Raw genomic sequence first — 20,186 nt, forward strand, 5'->3', positions numbered from 1 at the left:
TTTTTTTCACTTGTCATTTATTTAGTAATGAAGATTTTTCTTTCTTTTCCTTGATTTCTCAATCAATTACATGCTCGTATTTGCAGCCAGGCCTGTAGCCTTGGTCACATTTTAGAGAAATAAATAAGAATGAAAGAGGAGAGAATCCACATTTGTTGCATGCTTACTGTGTATTTACTATGCTAGGGGCTCTTACATTTTATACACTGAATCCTCAACAACCCTGGGAAGTAAGGTTTACAGACCAAGATACCAAGATTCATAGACCTTGAAATCACATAAATTGCCTAAGATGACACAACTAGTTAAATTTCAGAGTTTAAATCTAAATCCAGGTCTGTCTGCTTCTAAATCTAAATCCAGGTCTGTCTGGCTTCAACGCAAGTACTCTTTGCACTATATTAAAATGCCTCTTGGATTGAACTGTTTTTATTAAGTCTTCTCTGTCTTAAAATAAGCAGTTATATTTAGATCTCATTAAGGAAAAAATAGATATCAGTAAGTCTGGACTGCTTTTCCTTTTATGGGTTAATAGCTTTCATTAAGTAACATAAATCACTTATTGTGTAACAGATGATAGTTTAATAAATTATTCTAGCTCAGTGTTTTACAAGGTTTTTTTTTTTTGTGAGGAAGATCAGCCCTGAGCTAACATCCATGCCAATCCTCCTCTTTTTTTTTTTTTCCCTTTTTCTACCCAAAGCCCCAGTAGATAGTTGTATGTCCTAGTTGCACATCCTTCTAGTTGCTGTATGTGGGACGTGGCCTCAGCATGGCCGGACAAGTGGTGCGTCGCTGCCTGCGCCGGGGATCCAAACCCCGGCCGCCAGTAGCGGAGCACGCACACTTAACCGGTAAGCCACGGGGCCACCCATGCTCCCTTTCACATGTCTTCCTTTAATGTTATTTGCAGCTTCAAAACAAATTAAATATCAATGAGAAGAAACCACTATTATTCCCCCTCCAGTTACAGCATATAACCCTGGGAAGAGGAGAGATTATCTCATCAATTAGAATAATTATTTTTGCTAATTTAATGTAAATTCCAGATGCTGTTAGTGTAGTCTTGGAGTTGGTAACAATTTCAATATATATCAGTGTTCACACAGATATTTCTAAGGAATTAGGAGAATCAAAGAAATGAAGGTTGCTGTTAATTTTCCCTTTTCTGTAGGCTACCTACTTATTCTTTTACATTAGTGATAGAATATATATGAAGAAATTATAGGAGAGCTGCACAGCATTTGTAGAACAAAGATTTAAGGAAAAGTTTGAGGTTTTACTTAAGATTTCATTTGAAAAGGGTTATGTTGCTCGAGTGTTTTAAACTCTTGCTAATAGCTTAGAGCTATAAGAAACCTAAGAAATTAGCAGCAGGGCCGGCCCTGTGGCTTAGCGGTTGGGTGCACACGCTCTGCTACTGGCGGCCTAGGTTCGGATCCCGGGCACGCACCGACGTACCGCTTCTCTGGCCATGTTGAGGCCAAGTCCCACATACAGCAACTAGAAGGATGTGCAACTATGACATACAACTATCTACTGGGGCTTTGGGGGAAAAAAAAAAAGGAGGAGGATTGGCAATAGATGTTAACTCAGAGCCGGTCTTCCTCAGCAAAAAGAGGAGGATTAGCATGGATGATAGCTCAGGGCTGATCTTCCTCACAAAAAAAAAAAAAGAAAGAAAAGAAATCAGTAGCAGTGGATAAAGAAATAATATCAAGATTAGGACTCAAAAAACTGGAGCAGTTTGGCAGAGGGGATAATTGAAAGGATCATTTTTCCAGAAAAGGAAAATAATATCTAGTACAACTCTTTCTGACTTTATTCAATATTTTTCTTCCAATAATGTAGGACCTGGTATAGTGATAAAGAGTATAATAGCTCAGTTTCCCATTGTAGTGTAACCCTACCTTATTATCCTGGCTTCTTATGTAATTTTATATTAAAATGGTAACATTTGAGATTGTAGAACTTAAAAAATTATTACAGTACCGAAAAAGGTACTACAGGAGAACCTTTTCCTCCTTCGAAGAACATATATATTTAATTATCCCTTAAGATTTGTGCACTTTGCTTTATATACCTCAACTAAAACAAAATTATTCTGTTTGGTATCACTTCTATGTAAGTAAATATTTTTGCTAACTTGATCTAGTACCCAAAGAAAGAGCCTCTCAGCCTACCTCCTTCATGTTAATGAATCAACATCCCCAGAAACAATCAGCTTTTATAAGATATAAACTAAATTTTTCACAATTGTTAAATGTCCTGAGTTTATTTATTTCTGAATGTAAACAAGGTTTTTGTTGTTAAAGAACCTGGAAGGCTTTTTACAAAATATGCAACTCACCATCAAAATAGAAACTTATAAATTCAGCTTTGGGGAATTTACCTTTGAATTGATGCTTCAGTTAATGTGTTTTGTATCAGGATATTTTTCATTCTGTACTAAAGAAGCAGATAGTTCCGATTTATTATTCAATAAGAGTGAATTTGGTATGTCTTTAGGATTAGGTAGGTAGAGTAGGTTTTTAGACTGTGTTCTGTCTCATTCTTCTTCACTGGAATAAATTAAATGAGTAGAAAACTTAGGAAGGAAAAAGGCAGTCAGAGAGAATATATGCATGGTTCTCTCTTAAAGAGTAGACCCTGTGTCCTTGGTGGGAACTTGATTTTTCTTTTAGCATACATCCCCTTGGTTTAGGATCTGAGGGGTTACATTGTTTCTGTTATTTCTCTCAATGATATAAATAAATTTTTAAATCTTTCAAATAATCCAGTCTGAAATAATTTTGAAATTTTCCTACATCTTATTTTGCAAAGGTATTAAAAGCTAAAGCTAAACATACAGTTGCATCTGTGCTTTCATTCCCATTATGTAAAAATTATGGTTTAAGCCATATAAGGTTTTTTGGGGGCATTATTGGGTTTGGTTATTTATAGTATATTAGAAATAGGAAGCAAGCTCCACCAAGGGACTTTACTATATTTAGTTTTCCCTCTTTCTCCTCTCTCCCCCTCCCCTTGCCTCCCACTCCCCTCCTTCCCTCTCTCTCTTATTGCCCTTAGTATATTTTGCATATTTTCTGATAGATTAATTCCAGGTGACTTTGGTCAATATGCTTAGCACTTATGATAGTGTTTACATAGTTTTGTGTGCTTTTTATAGGTAGGAGGAACCCTACCGCACTAAAACTTCCTCCTTAGAATTTCCTCTGAAACATTCTAATTTTCCGTCCTTACTACCACCAAAAACAGTTGGCCGTATGTTTTTTAAGTGGTAACCTGAATAGTCAGTGGTAGAATCAGACTGGGAAGAATTTGAATATTTTCAGAGAAAATGTGCTTTTAAACCAATATGCTAAACCACAAGAACCCAGAGTGCTTTCCTTTGAGTTCTGCATTACTGTTTGTGCTTCTGAGTTGAAGTGAAGCAGACTCTATTCTGTAATATCAAGCCATAAATATGTTTGACCATTTTCTTTTTCAAAAAAACTTTTGTTTATAAAATCACAGTTAGATCCATTATAGGCTTTGGGACTTTATATATGATAGTGCATAGTAATCATACAACAGATACTTCTTTGGAAGCAAAACAAACAAATAAAATTCATCTATATGATCTGTGAACTTGGACTTTTTCTCAAGGATGCTTAGGTGTACCCTGTTCCTTTATGTGGTCTCTTTATCTTTTTTTTTTTTTTTTTGGTGAGGAAGATTGGCCCTGAGCTAACACCTGTTGCCAATCTTCTTCTTTTTGCTTGATGAATGGCCCTGAACTAACATCTGTGCCCATCTTCCTCTGTTTTGTATTTGGGTCACCACCACAGCGTGGCTTGATGAGTGGTGTAGGTCCTTCCCTAGGATCTAAACCTGTGAACCCGGGCCACCAAAGCAGAGTGCGCACTTAACCACCACGCCACCGGGCCGGCCCCTATAGTCTCTTTATCTTAAAGAGAGAGAAGAAAAATAAGACTAGTGATTGTCACAGCTCTGGAAATTTGGCCTAACTTTAATAATAATGACACTATTGATTGAGAGTTTATCATGTACCAGACACCATACTGGGCACTTACATTATATGCTGCCCTCACAAAGCAATTTGAAATAATATTAGATCTCACTTCCCAGAAAAATATGGAAAATCATTATACTTTGTGATCGTCTCTTGCTAGGAACTCTCCCTTTCAATTTATGGATTTCTAGATAAAGAAACTCAGTAAGAACTAATGGGAAGAACAGAGATAACCAAGACTAATAAGAGATTTTAGAAATTTGAAAATAATAGAAATACCAATAAAAACAAAGCAGGCTTACCACAGCGACATAAATGATAGTACCAAAAGGAACTCATCAAGATCCAAGTATCCTAACACTTAGTATGTTGTTTATTACTTTTCTCCGATAATTTTTCTTAGACTTAAATATAATTGGAAAGTATTTAATCAAAGAAATTTAAATTTAACAAAGCAACTTAATTTCCCAAAGAATAAATATAAGCTAGAATCTTTTGAATATTAATGGAGCCTAGCGAGCATTCTCATATGTAAATTCAAAATATTCTTATGTTCTAATACAAGTCCCAAAAGCTTTAATAAACTTTAATAAACCAATTTAACCATTAAATGTCTTAGGAAAACAAGGTTTATAAAATCAGAGGTTGTTTAGCTCATATAGTTGTCCTTATATATTTAATGTTGAAATAAAGAAAAACTGCAAATATTTTGAAATTATTAACTTCAGAAAAGCAGTTTTTCTCCCCAGTTTTTAATGTGATTATGTGACCTTGCTATGTGAATAAAAGAATGGGAAAATGATATAAACTGAGTTCAGTCATTCAATATCAAACAAATATTTATTGAGCACCTACTGTGTACCAAGTACTGTTTGAGGCGTTTGGGATACATTAAAGAAAAAAAAAAAGGTCCCTGCCCTCTTGGAACCTACATTTTCACGGGGGAAATGGACAATAAACATTATAAGTGAACTTATATACAGATCTTCCTCAACTTACGTTGGGGTTATGTCCCAATAAACCCATCCTAAGTTGAAAATATCATAAGTCAAAAATGCGTTTAATACACCTAATCTACCGAACATGATAGTTTAGCCTAGCCTACCTTAACCATGATAAACGTGCTCAGAATACTTACATTAGCCTACAGTTGGGCAAAATCATCTCACATGAAGCCTATTTTATAATAAAATATTGAATAGCTCATGTAATTGATTGACTACTGTACTGAAAGTGAAAAACAGAATGGTTGTGAGTATATCGGTTGTTCACCCTCATGATCCTGTGGCCCACTGGGTGCTGCAGCTCCCTGCCCAGCATCACGAGAGAAAGAGAGAGGATTGTACTGTGTATCGCTATCCTGGGGAAAGATCAAAGTTCAGAATTCGAAGTATGGTTTCTACTGAATGCCTATGGCTTTTGCACCATCGTAAAGTTGAAAAATCTTTGGGGATGTATTATATTGGGAAATAATAAGGACTATGAAAAACAATGGAGCATTGGGAATCGGGGTTGGAAGGGATAATCAGGCTGCAATTTTAAATCAAGAGGTCAGGGTAGACCCTCACTGAGAGGATGACATTTAAGCAAAGACTTGAAGGAGATAAGTAAGGTTAGTCAAGAGGACATCTGGCGGAAGAACCCTCCAAGAGAAAGGAACAGCCAGTGCAAAAGGTCTCAAGGAGTGTGCCTAGAGATTTGAGGAGGAGCAAAGAGACCAGTGTGGCCGGAGAGTTGTGAGCAAGGGGGAGAATATTAGACAGGTGTGAGGGTAGACAGGTAACAGGTAGCTGGGATCCAGATTCTGTAAGGACTTTGGGCTTTATTCTGGAGTGAGATGGGGTGCCATTGTACAGTTTTCAGCAGAGGAGTGACATGACTAACTTGTGATTTAAAGGAGTCAGTTGGGCTAGTGTTGATAATTGACTGTAGGAGGGCAAGGGCAGAAACAGACTATTTAAGAGGCTATTGCAATAATCCAGGCAAGAGATATTGGTGGTTCAGACCAGAGTGACAGTAGTGAGAAGTGGTTACATTCAGGGCTCATTTTGAAAGCAGAGCCCCCAGGATTTCCTGACAGTTTGGATGTTGGATGTATGAGAAAGAGGGGGGTCAAGAATGACCACAAGGTGATTTGCATGACCAATTGGAAGGGGTTGGGATTTCCCTCAACTGAGATGAGGAAGGCTGCAGGTGGAGCTGGTGTGGGAGATGGCGGCATGTGAGAAGATCAGTTTTGGACAAGTTAACTTTGAGATGTCAGACAGGCACTTGGACTGGAGCTGCAAACTGGGAAGTCGTTAGCCTGTAAATGATAGTAAACCTACACCCATGAAACTGGACAGAAGTTGCCTGGTAATTGGGCATCAACAAGGCAGGAAGGTAGCTGAAAACTAACGTTACCTATCTCACAACTTTGATGGCATCAGTATTGCTGATAGCCCAGTTCTTCTGACCCAATTAAGGACCAAAACCAATTATTCTCAGCGGTTTTGGCCTAAGTAATATACCTTACGTGAAGTAGTAAGCATTCAAAAAAACATTTCTTTTCCTTTCATGCATCTCATCATTTAAAGGACAAGGCAGCTTAAATGGAGGATGTTTTCATTTAGCCTCTTCACTCTTCAGTAGTCTTGATACAAGAAAATTATGAATGAATTACATTCACCTGTTTTACTAGAAAAGGACAAGTAATTGATTACTAAAGCATAAGCATAAGGCAAAATATAGGGTAATATTAAGCTGAATGTGATAGTTACAGAGAAAAAAAATTCAAACGATAAAAACAGAAAACCAACCTATATTCCCTAGAGTACTGAGAAGCAATGTCACCAGTGGTTCCTGTTCCTTGGGGCACATTGGAATTACCTGGGCATTGTTTTAAAATACTGACATTTGGCTCCTACTCCCAGACTTTCTGATTTGTTTAGTATGGGATGCAACCTGGGCATCAAGAGTTTTAGAATCTCTCCAGGTAGGCCTGGTGCGTGGCAAAGTTTGAGAACTAATGTGATGTACACTATTTTTTTCTAATGGAACTATCACTAATAATCACGGTATTCAACTTCTGTTCCATAATTTTTCTTATTCTTTGATAGTGCCAAAAATGGAAGCAGTGTTAACAAAAGATTCTCTTGGGGCCAGCATGGTGGCATAGTGGTTAAGTTCCACACACTCTGCTTCAGCGGCCTGGGTTTGTGGGTTTGGATCCCAGGCACGGACCTACACCACTCATCAAGCCACGCTGTGGTGGCAACCCACATACAAAGTAGAGGAAGCTGGGCACAGATGTTAGCTCAGGGCCACTCTTCCTCAAGCAAAAAAGAGGACGATTGGCAACAGATGTTAGCTCAGGACCAATCTTCCTCAGCAAAAAAAAAAAGGTTCTCTTGAGGGAATTATGCTAAAATAAGTCAGAAAGAGAAAGATAAATATTGTATGATCTCACTTATATGTGGAATCTAACAAAAAAACAAATTCATAGATAAAGAGAATAGATTGGTGGTTGTGGAATGGAGGGGGTACAAAATGGGTGAAGGGGGTCAAAAGGTACCAACTGCCAGTTATAAAATAAATAAATCATGGGGATGTAATGTACAGCATGGTGACTATAGTTAAGAGAGTAGAATTTAAAAGTTCTCATCACAAGAAAAAAGAATTTGTAACTATGTGTGGTGATGGATGTTACCTAGAAAACAAACAAGCAAAAAGTTCCTCAAGGCAGAGTAAATGAGCTCTAAATCATGCAAATAAGAAATCCCTGTCGTAATTTGTTGTAGATTTATAGCAGCTGTTCACCTGGCCATTTATTTATAGCGTAAGTGAACCCCAAATTGGAGGCAGCTGTGATGTATGGTAGCTGCAACAGACTTGAAGTGAGAAGACTTGGATTCCAATCCCAGTTCTTTCACTTATTAGCAGACTTACAAAAGGTAATTCATTTAACCTTCCTGAAATTCCAATTTCTTTCTCCCTAACATGAGAATAACCAAAGCAATTTTGTATGGTTGTTATAAATATTTTTAAAAGCTAATGTATATGAAGGTAAATTATGAATAACTATATAAAGGTATTAAAGAATTATTATTTGAAAGGATTTTTCTTAACCTTAGAAGTGACAACGTTGTAAAATGCAGTAATTTCCTGGAAGTGAATAGATTATTATTTTTTTCCGCATTTTTTTCACTGCCTTAAGAATGGAGCTATGCATACAGTAGGTAATAAATGCTATTGAACTTAACATGTTTAGTAGAGGCAGTGTTATTTTGTATTTATTTCCTATACAGTGTATTAATATGAGAAAAACATAAACTTTGGACTCAGACCTGGGTTTCAACACAGATGGTGTCACTTATTAGCAAATTTGTGTCAGTAGACATGTACTAAGTCTCAAGTGTCTTTCTCTTTATGTAGGGGATAGTAATGGATCCCTTCCAGGGCTGTTGTGTGAGTTTCAAGTGTAGAGCACCAGGCATAATGGCGGGCACAGAGCTGGCAGGAAAGGTTCATTCCCTTCTTCCCTCCAGGAGTACAGTATTCTTGGGATAGTAATTGTAAAGTCTGAGTAATAATAATTTCTCAATAGCTAAAAATTCTTAACGGTTATTTTTTGTTTTGCTGATTTCTATATCATTTTAACTTTTGTGTCCACCTCCCCCCACCATGAACGCTTTGAAAAGCAGTGTTTATTTTCCATGCTTTTTCAGATAATAAAAAAAGCCATTTTAGCTTGGCTTACATCATGGAAAGCACAAAGGAGAAGAATGACAATTACAAAGATGATCTTCTGCTTAGGATGGGACTTAATGATAATAAAGCAGGAATGGAAGGATTGGATAAAGACAAAATTAACAAAATTATCATGGAAGCCACAAAGGTATGTTTCTTGTTTCTTTCAGTATCTTTAGTTTACTAACTTTTTAACTTTGTTTAAAAGAAAAATCGGTAAGTTTTGAATATCCTTTTTATTATAATTTTTAATATTTTAATATATAATATTGTTAAACTCAAATGGGTATGGAACATTCTCCCTTCTGTTCTGTTGCTCTTGCCATCCAGTTTTCTACCGCACATGCACATAATATGCATGTAGAAGCAAAATAACATACATGTTCTTTTTCTCCCTTTTTCAACTCCAGTAGGAGAATACTGTAATCGTTGTATTTTTTGTTTTCATTTCAGTTAGTATAACTTGGAAATCTTTCTGTATAAGTAATTAAAGATGTTCTTGATTCTTTTTTATGCCTGCATGTGTGAATATAATTTATTGAACCTGTCAGAATCTTTATTGATGGACATATAAGTCATTTCTAGTCTTTTGTTTTTACAAACAATCCTACACTGAATAACCTTGTATTTCATAACTTTACATCTGTGCAGGTATAACTTTAGGAGAGATTCCTAGAAGTGGAATAATTGTTATGAATTGCTCAATCACCCTCCATAGTGGTTGTATCAACTCACACTTCCACTGCCAATATATGAGAGTATGTATTACCATGCTGCAACTGTGCCAACACAGAGTGTTATTAAACTTTTAGATTTGCCAATCTACAGTAATGTAGTGTAGCGTTAACTTGTATTTTGCTTATGAAAAGTGAGATTGTGCATCTTTTCATATGTTTAAAGGGCACTTTTATTTCTTTATGTACAAACTGTCTCTTCTTCTTATTTACACAATTTTCCAGTGGATTATTGTTTATCTTTTGACTTTGCTTATGATAGTTTCTTCTGTGCAGAGGTTTTTGTTTGTTTCTTTTTATGTACTTGAATTAGGCGACTACATACGGCTTTCTTCGAGGTCATAAAAGAATTCTTTAATGGTTTTTTCTGACCACTTTTTGGGTTTCATTTATATATTATAAAATATCCATGCAGAAAAGTGTAAAATTTCAGAGAATATCCTTATTCTTAGGAAATACATGCTGATATCCACAACTTACTTTGAAATGTTTTAGCTAAAAAACGGGGAAAGTCTGTGTGTGTGTGTGTGTGTGTGGGCGCGGGCACGTGTGTGTGCGTATGCTTGTGTGTAGGAATTGGGTGTGTGTGTGTGTGTGTGTGTGTGTGTGTACATATATAGGAGTTGGGGGAGAAACCAAATGTAGCAGAATATTAACCATTGGTGAATCTAGGTGAGGACCTATAGGTGTTCATTGCGCTGTTCTTTCAACTTTTGAAGATTTGCAAATTCCAAAATTAAAAATTGAGGGAAAAATAATTTCTTAAATATATAAAGTGTAGATACAATTTTAAAAGTAAAAGAGAATTAAGAGATAAAATAAGCAAATATAACATACGGACCCTAATTAGATCCTGGTTTAAACAAATGCATTTGGAACGTTTAGGGGAGTTTGAATATGGAGAGAGTACTAGATAATATTAAGGTATTATTGTTAATTTTATTAGCTGTGAAAATGTTATTATCATTACATGGGAAAATGGCCTTATTTTTAAAGATGTGTACTAAAATACTCTATGGAATACTAAATGTCATTGTATCTGTAGTTTACTTTAAAACAGTTCACTTAAAAAATCAGAGAAGGAAATATGGCAAAATGTTAACAGTTGTTAAATCTCAGTGATGGTTGTATATATGTGTTCATTGTACTAATCTCTCTATTTTTATGAGACTTCATCAAAATTTTAAAACACAAAGGTAATCCTATGAGCCTAGTTTTCAGGTTAAGAAATATAATATTTAAGTTACCCTAGATGTCCCTATCCTCCCTCTCTCTTCTCTGTGTCCCAGTACCATTTATTAAATAGTCCATCCTTTTCCTACTGATCTGCAGTGCTTTCTTCTGTTCCACTGGATTGTTTGTCTGTTCTTGTACCTATACACATGATCTTAATTAATATTAAGTCTTGATGCCTGCTAGAACAAGTTCTTTTTTTGCTCTTTGTTCTTTTTCTTTTTTTTTTTTGTGCGGAAGATCAGCCCTGAGCTAACATCCGATGCCAAGCCTCCTCTTTTTTTTTTTTTTCTTGCTGAGGAAGATTGGCCCTGGGCTAACATCCGTGTCCATCTTCCTCTACTTTATATGGGATGTCACCACAGCATGGCTTGACAAGCGGTGCATCGGTGCACGCCCAGGATCTGAATCGGCGAACCCAGGCCGCCAAAGCGGAGCATGTGCACTTAACTGCTGCACTACCTGGCCAGCCCCGTTCTTTGTTCTTTTTCAAGAGTATCTTGGGTATTCTTGAACTTTTGCTTTTCTTTATCAATTTTATATGATATGATATATATATATCAATCATAGGAAAAATATATATCCATATATCATATAATTGATATATATCATGTGTATATCAATCATAAAATATATACCTCATATATTTTATATATTAAAATATTTATATTTTTATGTAATATATTCCTCTAATGGGGGGGTTTATCATAAATATCTTTTTTGTGTGTGTGTGTGTGAGGAAGATCAGCCCTGAGCTAACATCCATGCCAGTCCTCCTCTTTTTTTGCTGAGGAAGACTGGCCCTGGGCTAACATCCATGCCCATCTTCCTCCATTTTATATGGGATGCCGCCACAGTATGGCCTGACAAGCAGTGCATTGGTGTGTGCCCGGGATCTGAACCCGGGCCGCCAGCAGCGGAGCGCACACACTTAACCGCTACACCACGGGGCCGGCCCCAAATGATATCTTTTTTAAATTGAAATTTTCTAATTGTTGCTGCTCCATTTAATGCAATTTACTTTTTTAAAACTTTTCTCAGAAAATTTTAAGCATACGCAAAATTAGAGAGAACAGTACAGTGAATCCTCGGATAATCGTCATCTAACATCAGTAGTTATCAACATTTTTGCAAATATTCTTTCATCTGTTTAACTTATCTCTCCCTACTGAATTTTGGAGGTGGAGCGTGGAGTATTTTAAAAGAAATCCCAATAAACAGAACAAATTTCTAGAAATTCACAGTTTTCCAAAACTGATTGAAGACAGTATAGAGAATCTAAATACACCTATAACAAGAAAAGAAATTAAATTAGTAACTAAAAATCTCCCCCCCGTCCCTCCCCCCACACACACACACAAAGAACAGTTCAAGATGGCTTCACTGGTGAATTTTTTTTTAATAATTTTATTTATTTATTTTTTCCCCCAAAGCCCCAGTAGATAGTTGTATGTCATAGCTGCACATCCTTCTAGTTGCTGTATGTGGGACGCTTATCTGACATTTAAAGAAGAAATAATACCAATACTCCATAAGCTCTTCTAGAAAATAAAGAAGGATGGAACACTTCCCAACTCATTCTATAAGGCCAGTATCATCTTGATACCAAAACCAGACAAGCATAAGATTATAGATCATTATAAATGTAAAAGTCCTCCACAAAATATTAGCAAACCTAATCCAACAATATATAAAAAAGATTATGTACCATGATCAAGTGGGATTTATCTTAGGAATGCAAGGTAGTTTAGCATCCAAAAATCAATTAATGTAATACACCACATTAATAGAATAAAGGACAAAAAAACACATTGTCATCTCAATAGATGCAGGAAAAGCACCTACAGGCATTCATGCTAAAAGTTCTTAACAAACTTGAAATAGAAGGGAACTTTTGCAACCCAATAAAGAGTGTCTATAAAAACCTATAGTAATCATCATACTTTATGGTGGAAGACTAAATGCTTTCCCCCGAAAATCAAAGAAGGCAAGGATGTCCACTCTCACATCTTCGATTCAACATACTCCTGAAAGTTCTAGCCAGTGCAGTCAGGCAATAAAAAGAAGTAAAAGGCATCTAGATTGGAATGGAAGAACTAAAACTGTCTCTCTGCAGATGTCATGATCTTGTATGTGGAAAATCTTAAGGCATTTCAAAAGAAGTGCAACACTTGTGTCCTGAAAATTACAAAACTTTGCTGTGGGAAATTAAAGATCCAAAAAATGGAGAGACATTCTGTGTTCAAGGATGAGAAGACTCAATATTGTTAAGAAGGCACTTCTCCCCAAAGTGATCTATAGATTCAACGTAATCCCTCATCAAAATTCCAGGGGCTTTTTTTTAATGCAGAAATTGACAAGCAGATCCTAAAGTTTATATGAAAGGCAAAACACCTAAAATAGCCAAAACAGTTTTGAAAAGGAACAAACATAGAGGTCTTTGACTTTTCTATTTAAAACTTACTATAAAGCTACACTTACCAAGACAGTCTGGTACTGCCATAAGGCTAGGCATATAGAACAATGAAGCAGAATTAAGAGTCCAGAAATAAATCTTTATATTTATAGTGTATTGATTTCCCCCCCCGCAAAGCCCCGGTAGATAGTTGTATGTCATAGGTGCACATCCTTCCAGCTGCTGTATGTGGGACGCGGCCTCAGCATGGCCGGAGAAGCGGTGCGGCGGCGCACGCCGGGATCCGAACCCAGGTCGCCAGCAGCGGAGCGCTTGCACTTAACCGCCAAGCCACGGGGCCGGCCCTCGTGTATTGATTTTTTAAAAAAGTACCAAGGCAAAAGGATAGTCTGTTCAGCAAATAATGCTGGGACAACTGGATATCCACATGCAAAAAAGAGGAACTTAGACCCTCACCTCACGCCATGCACAAAAATTAAGTCAAAATAGACTGAGATGTAAGAGCTAAAGCAATAAAACTTAGAAGTTAGGAGAAAATCTTTGAGACCTTTGGTTAGGCAAACATTTCTTAGATACAACACCAAAAGCACAGTCAATAAAAGAAAATGTTGACAAATCAGACCTCATGAGATTTCAAAACATTTGCACTTCAAAAGACACCATTAAAAAATAAAAAGATAAGCAACATACTGGGGTAAATATTTGCAAAATGCTCATCTGGTAAAGGACTTACATCCAGAATATACAAAGAATTCTTACAACTCATTAATAAGAAGACAAACAACCCAGTCAAAAAATGGGCAAAAGATATCAATAGACATTTCACTAAAGAGGATATAAGAATGGCTCATAAGCACATGATAAGATGTTCAATATCATTAGTCATTGGAGAAATGCAAATTAAAACCACAGTGAAATGCCATTCACACTATTATAGCCTAGAATGGCTATAATAAATAAGACAGACAATAACAAATGTTGGCAAGGATGTGGAGAAATTGGAACCCTCATACATTGCTGATGGGATTGTAAAATGGTTCAGCCACTTTGGAAAACAGTCTGGCAGTTCCTCAAAAGGTTTAGCATGGAGTTACCTTATGACACAGAGATTCTACTCCTAGGTACATACCCAAGGAAAATGAGAACATGTCCACACAAAAATGTATACATAAATGTTCATTGCAACATTTTTCATAATAGCCAAAAAGTAGAAATAATCTAAATGTCCATCAGCTTGATGAATGGATAGATATTATGTTCAGTGATGAGATGATGGGTAATTTTCTAAAAGTTAATTTCTACATTTTCTTTAATGACTAACATTAAATTTTTAAAAATACTTTTTAAGTAAAAATGAAGGAGATAACTGATAACCCAACTGACTAAGGCCTTGCATATACCCCATGGATCCTGCCTAGGACACATTATTTTCTGAGTGCAGATCTGCACTCATTCAGAGACTTTGTACTGTGCTAAGTACAACAATTCTATGATGTAGGTGACTATAAATTCATTTTACAGATAAGGAAACTGAGACATAGAAAGATGAGGTAATTTTAGAGTCACCCATTAGTAAGTAGTGCAGCTAAGTTTTGAATTCGATCATTCTGATTCTAGAGTCTGTACTCTTAGTCACCAGGTTATACTAAGTGATGCTTTCCTTATGCTATGTTTTGTTTTCCTGCATAGGGGTCCAGATTTTATGGAAATGAACTCAAGAAAGAAAAGCAAGTCAACCAAAGGATTGAAAATATGATGCAACAAAAAGCTCAGATTACCAGCCAGCAGCTAAGGAAAGCACAATTACAGGTATTAATTCAAATTGCTAAGTAAAGTGGAAGCTGGCAGAATAGTAATTGACAGTTAAAATGCATCATGGTCAAGTCATAATTGAAAACAAGGTAAAAGGTAAATGTAAAGCATAAAAATTTAACAAATGCACATACTTTACTTTGTTAAACATTGGTCTATTCTTTTACATGAAGACTCCACACCTAGATGTTGTCACCTCCATTATACAGAAAAGTAAATGAAGGCTGAATTAGGTTAAGTAACTTGCCTAGCTTCATATGACAGGTAGTTGGCAGAGCTAGGATTTAATCCAAACTTATGTTCTTTTTATTATATATATACTTTGCAGCTAGAAAAGGCCACAAGATAAATGTGGCATGTTTCTGCAATGCTGATTTTGCCAAAAAGATTTGGGGGAACATGTTAACTAATTAAATTAGAAAGTACGTAATTTAAAATACAATTGTGTTATAGTAAAACAAAAAGTCACATATAGGGTAGAATGCCAAATGTGCATGAATGTTTAAGATAAAACAGAAGACTTCTAAAAATTGGGGGGCTTTTGGCTTCTCCAGCATCTTCAGGGAGTAAATACTCAGAGTTTCTTCTGGTATTAAAAGTTATTTCAGGAGAAAAGTTGGAGCAGAGCCAAGCTACAGGGCATCATGTGGTAGATAGAGAACTTAAAGCAGTCAAGGTTCTGCTAGTAAAACTAAGGGTTACTTTTGTGTGTGTGTGTGAGGAAGATTAGCCCTCAGATAACATCCGATGCCAATCCTCCTCTTTTTGCTGAGGAAGATTGGCCCTGGGCTAACATCCGTGCCCATCGTCCTCTATTTTATATGGGACGCCACCACAGCATGGCTTGACAAGTGGTGCGTCGGTGTGCACCCGGCATCCGGACCTGTGAACCCTGGGACTGCCGAAGTGGAGGGCGCACTTAACTGCTGCACCACCAGGCCGGCCCCAAAGTTTACTTTTAAAGACAGCTTTACCCTCTATCAAAACCTGATTCAATTTAACAAAGCACTTTAGGCTATAACATAATGATAAAATTATAATATTAATCTACTGTTACAAAAGTCTTCTCGTGATAGTTTAGAGATTATAAATTTTATGTTTTCTTTACCAAACTATAATGTGTCATTTGTTTGATAAATGCTGTCCTAGAGTGCAAGCTAATTTTTTATCTTCTGTGTTAAGTGGTCTGCTATCATGACAAGATGATTTTGTCTCTCAAATCGTCTTTTTTAATGCTTCATAGCATTCCACTGTATGGAGGTCTGTACCACAACTTATTTACCTTCTCCCACCTTGGTTCCAGTTTTTTTTATACACAATCTTGCGATGATCATTCTTATTCATATGTCTTTTCACTCTTGTCCTGTTATTTTCACCAAAGATTATACCATTTTACATTTTCAAGATAAGAGTGCTGGTTATCTCACTTACTTGTTTAAAACTAGGTTTTATCAGTCTTTTAAGTTTTTGCTGATACAGTGTCCAAAATATTATTTCATGGTTGTTTTAATTTGCCCTCCTTTGATTATGACAGAGAAAGAACGTCTTTTCATTTATTTGCCATTAATATTTCCTTCTTGTGGAAATTTCCTCTTTTATTCTTTGTTAGGATATAGACTAAGTAGCTGGCACAAGAGACTCAAAAATATAATGGTCCAAATAAGATAAGCGTTTCTTTCTCTCTCACATAACAGGCAAGTAGTTGTAGCTGGTCAGGTGGTTCTGCTCACCATAGTAATTTGAAGACCCAGGTTCTACATACATCATGTTGTTCCATTGTCCCCTGGTGTTATCCTTACTTGGATTGACAAAACTGGATTACCTCCAGTCAATATTCTAGCCCCTAGTAAGGAAGAAGGAACAAAGAAAAAAATCGAAGGCAAGTAATTTGCTATTAAAGAAGTGAAAAAGAAGTTGCACCATTACTTCAGCTCACATTCTTTTGGCCAGAATTTAAGTTTCATGGCCACACCTAACTGCAAGAGAAGCTGTAAAATATATTCTCTAGCTGGGTGGCCATGTGCCTAGCTAAAAATCTATTACTATGGAAGGAAGAAAGAATGGATTTAGGGGTTCAACTAGCAGTCCAAAGCAATAAATATCCTTTGCCCACATTTCTAGAGGAGTTTGTATCTTTTTCTCTTGATTTATACATCTTATCATATATTAAGGATATTTTTTCTCTGCCATTTATTGTAAATATTTTTACAATATATTGTTTGTCTTTTGATTTTGCAGGGGTGTTTTCCTGTACAGTTTTAAATGTTTGTGTAATCAAATTCAGCAGTATTAAAAAAAATTTTTTTCTTGGCTTTGCTGTTGTGCATAGAAAGTTATTCCTCACAACCAAGCCTAAATGTTCTTTTAGTATTTTTATAGATTTTGTTATATTCAAATCCGTAGTCCATTTGGAATTTTCTTGATGTAAGGTATGATGTGTTTTTTTTCTTAAATTGTATTATATTTTCCCTAAATGGTATTATTTTTCCTAAGTTGTGATTCACTTGTCCCAACACCATTTATTGAATCATGAGTCCTTTCTCCACTGAATAGAAATGAGGCACTTCCATATACTAAATTCTCATTGTACTTGGATTTGTTTCTACACTGTCTCTTCTAATCAATTGAATCTTTTCCTGTATCAGTACTATGCAATTTTAATTATTGAATGATAATAATATAGTTTAATATCCTCCCTCATTACTGTTCTTTAAAAAGAATTTTTTCTCTCATGCACTGTTTTCTTTCAAATAAATTTAAGCATCATTTCATCAAGTTAAAAAAACTTCCCTTCTGGGGGCCAGCCTGGTGGCGTAGTGGTTAAGTTTGCACGCTCCGCTTCGGCGGCCCAGGGTTCGCTGGTTCGGATCCCAGGGGCAGACCTACGCACTGCTTGTCAAGCCATGCTCTGGAGGCGTCCCATATATAAAATAGAGGAGGATGGGCACGGATGTTAGCTCAGGGCTAATCTTCCTCAGCAAAAAGAAGAAGATTGGCAACGGATGTTAGCTCAGGGTTAATCTTCCTCACCAAAAAAAAAAAAATTCCACTCTGTCCACAATAACGTTGTTTTTAAATTGATTTAATCTTTAGGCAATTTACTTTCTGGACCTCTTTTTGGTAAATTTTATTGATCTATAGTCTATAAATATCTTTAATAAAGTTTTAAAGCTATAGGACATATGAACAATATAGGACATAACTTTTTGCTGTTCATACTACTTATTTTTAAAGCTCATATCCTTAAATATGCTAATAATCTGAAGGAATAGAAAATACCTTACATTGTGTAGCAGAACTTCAGATTTTGTTAGTTTTAGTTGACTATTTCATGGGAGGCTCTCTGGCATCTTTTGCAAGGGGAATGGGAGGAAATGTGTTTTATGTTGATTGTTAAATTGTTTCATTTGTTGAGCTTCCTTTAAAAGAAATTATATAAACGGGAGGGGATTGAGGAAGTCCTAAGGAGTGTAGAATATCTGAGAAAACAGCTTTTCATGGGAAATGTGTTTCTATTTTAGAGTCATAAAATTTTCAAATAGTAGATTTTATTATGTATGATAAGATGGTATGAAGTATTGCTAGTCAAGCTGAGGTAAGTAACCTGTGTAGGCATGAACTCCCATGATGTTTATTCAGAACTTCACCAAGTAGTATTCACCACCCCATCCCTCCTCATTAGACTCCTTAAAGACACAATCATTTCTGCAGGTGCCAAAACGTCTTGTTATTATATGAGTTCACAAATTGAACGGACAAACATCCACGTTATATTAAATGGCTCCTACACAGACAATCAGTGCATTTCGACCATTTTAACAATTGATTTTATGAACTTAGATTTACTCAGCAATTTTTAGGGTAATACTAAGTCAAGAAAATGAAAAACAGTATTTCTGAAATAGTCTCCTAAAAAGTAATTGAAAAGGGGGATTTTTAAAAATAAGACATACTGTGGATATAAAATACACCATTTGAGTCTGGTTTGAGCTTATTTCAATGTTAAAGACTTTTTAAGGGGCTGGCCCCGTGGCTTAGCAGTTAAGTCCGCACGCAACACTGCTGGCGGCCTGGGTTCAGATCCGGGTGTGCACCGACGCACCGCTTGTCTGGCCATGCTGAGGCGGCGTCCCACATACAGCAACTAGAAGGATGTGCAACTATGACATAGAAGTATCTACTGGGGCTTTGGGGAGAAAAAGGGAAAAAAAAAATAGGAGGAGGATTGGCAATAGATGTTAGCTCAGGGCCAGTCTTCCTCAACAAAAAGAGGAGGATTGGCATGGATGTTAGCTCAGGGCTGATCTCCCCCCCCGCCCCCCCCCCCACACACAAAAAGACTCTTTAAAATCTATTTTAGGGAAGCATCATAAAATAATGGAAAGAGCACAGGCTTTGGAGTAACCTGGTTTCAAGGCTAGTTCTAACATTAACAGCTGTATGATTTAGGGCAAATTACTTTTTTTTTTTTTTTGTGAGGAAGATCAGCCCTGAGCTAATATCCGTGCTAATCCTCCTCTTTTTTTTTTTTTTTTTTGCTGAGGAAGACCGACTCTGAGCTAACATCTATTGCCAATCCTGCCTCCTTTTTTTTTTTGTCCCCAAAGCCCCAGTAGATAGTTGTATGTAGTAGTTGCACATCTTTCTAGTTGCTGTATGTGGGACGCGGCCTCAGCGTGGCCGGAGAAGCGGTGTGTCGGTGCGCGCCCGGGATCCGAACCCGGGCTGCCAGTAGCGGAGTGCGCGCACTTAACCGCTAAGCTGCGGGGCCAGCCCTAGGGCAAATTACTTAATCTTACTGAACTTTAGTTTCCTCATCTATAAAATGAGAATAATAATTATTATCTCAGAATTATTTTGACCATTAAATGAGTTAACATAGGAAGCACTTAGCATATTATATGACACATATATGTACTCTACTTTTGTAATGTCACTTGTAAATGTCACTTCTACTTTTAAAATTATAGGTTAATATCATTAAGCCCTTACCATATCCCTAGATAAGTGCATTACATGAGTATCTCTTTTAATTCTTTCAGCCTTTTGAGGTTGGTTTAGTCCCATTTTACAAATCAGGAAAGTAAAGATGAGAGGGGTTAACTTGCCCGCTGTCATGTAACTAATAAGTGGCAGAGCTGAGACCCAAATGAAAGGCCTTATTCTTAACCACTGTCACGCACACTGGTTCTGAACTGTAGCAAAAGGGATAACGTACACGTTAGAGGCTCAGATCAGAACTTGAAAG

General features: G+C 36.5%; 1 protein-coding gene across 4 annotated transcripts in view; it reads left to right on the forward strand.

The window, feature by feature from the left end:
- The window catches only part of POLK (DNA polymerase kappa), a 69,093-nt gene that overhangs the window by 19,731 nt on the left and 29,176 nt on the right, over positions 1 to 20,186 (forward strand). For 3 of the 4 annotated variants that reach the window (XM_058564553.1, XM_058564493.1, XM_058564735.1), the window contains exons 2-3: positions 8,722 to 8,891; positions 14,816 to 14,935. In XM_058564553.1, coding sequence (XP_058420536.1) covers positions 8,757 to 8,891; positions 14,816 to 14,935 — 255 coding nt within the window. In that variant the 5' untranslated portion in view covers positions 8,722 to 8,756. Of the gene's footprint in view, positions 1 to 8,721; positions 8,892 to 9,394; positions 9,502 to 14,815; positions 14,936 to 20,186 lie in introns of those variants that run through there. The other variant, XM_058564646.1, reaches the window with a different exon arrangement.

Source organism: Diceros bicornis, chromosome 1 (genome assembly GCF_020826845.1).
Source record: "Diceros bicornis minor isolate mBicDic1 chromosome 1, mDicBic1.mat.cur, whole genome shotgun sequence".
In the NCBI taxonomy this organism is placed as follows: domain Eukaryota; kingdom Metazoa; phylum Chordata; class Mammalia; order Perissodactyla; family Rhinocerotidae; genus Diceros; species Diceros bicornis.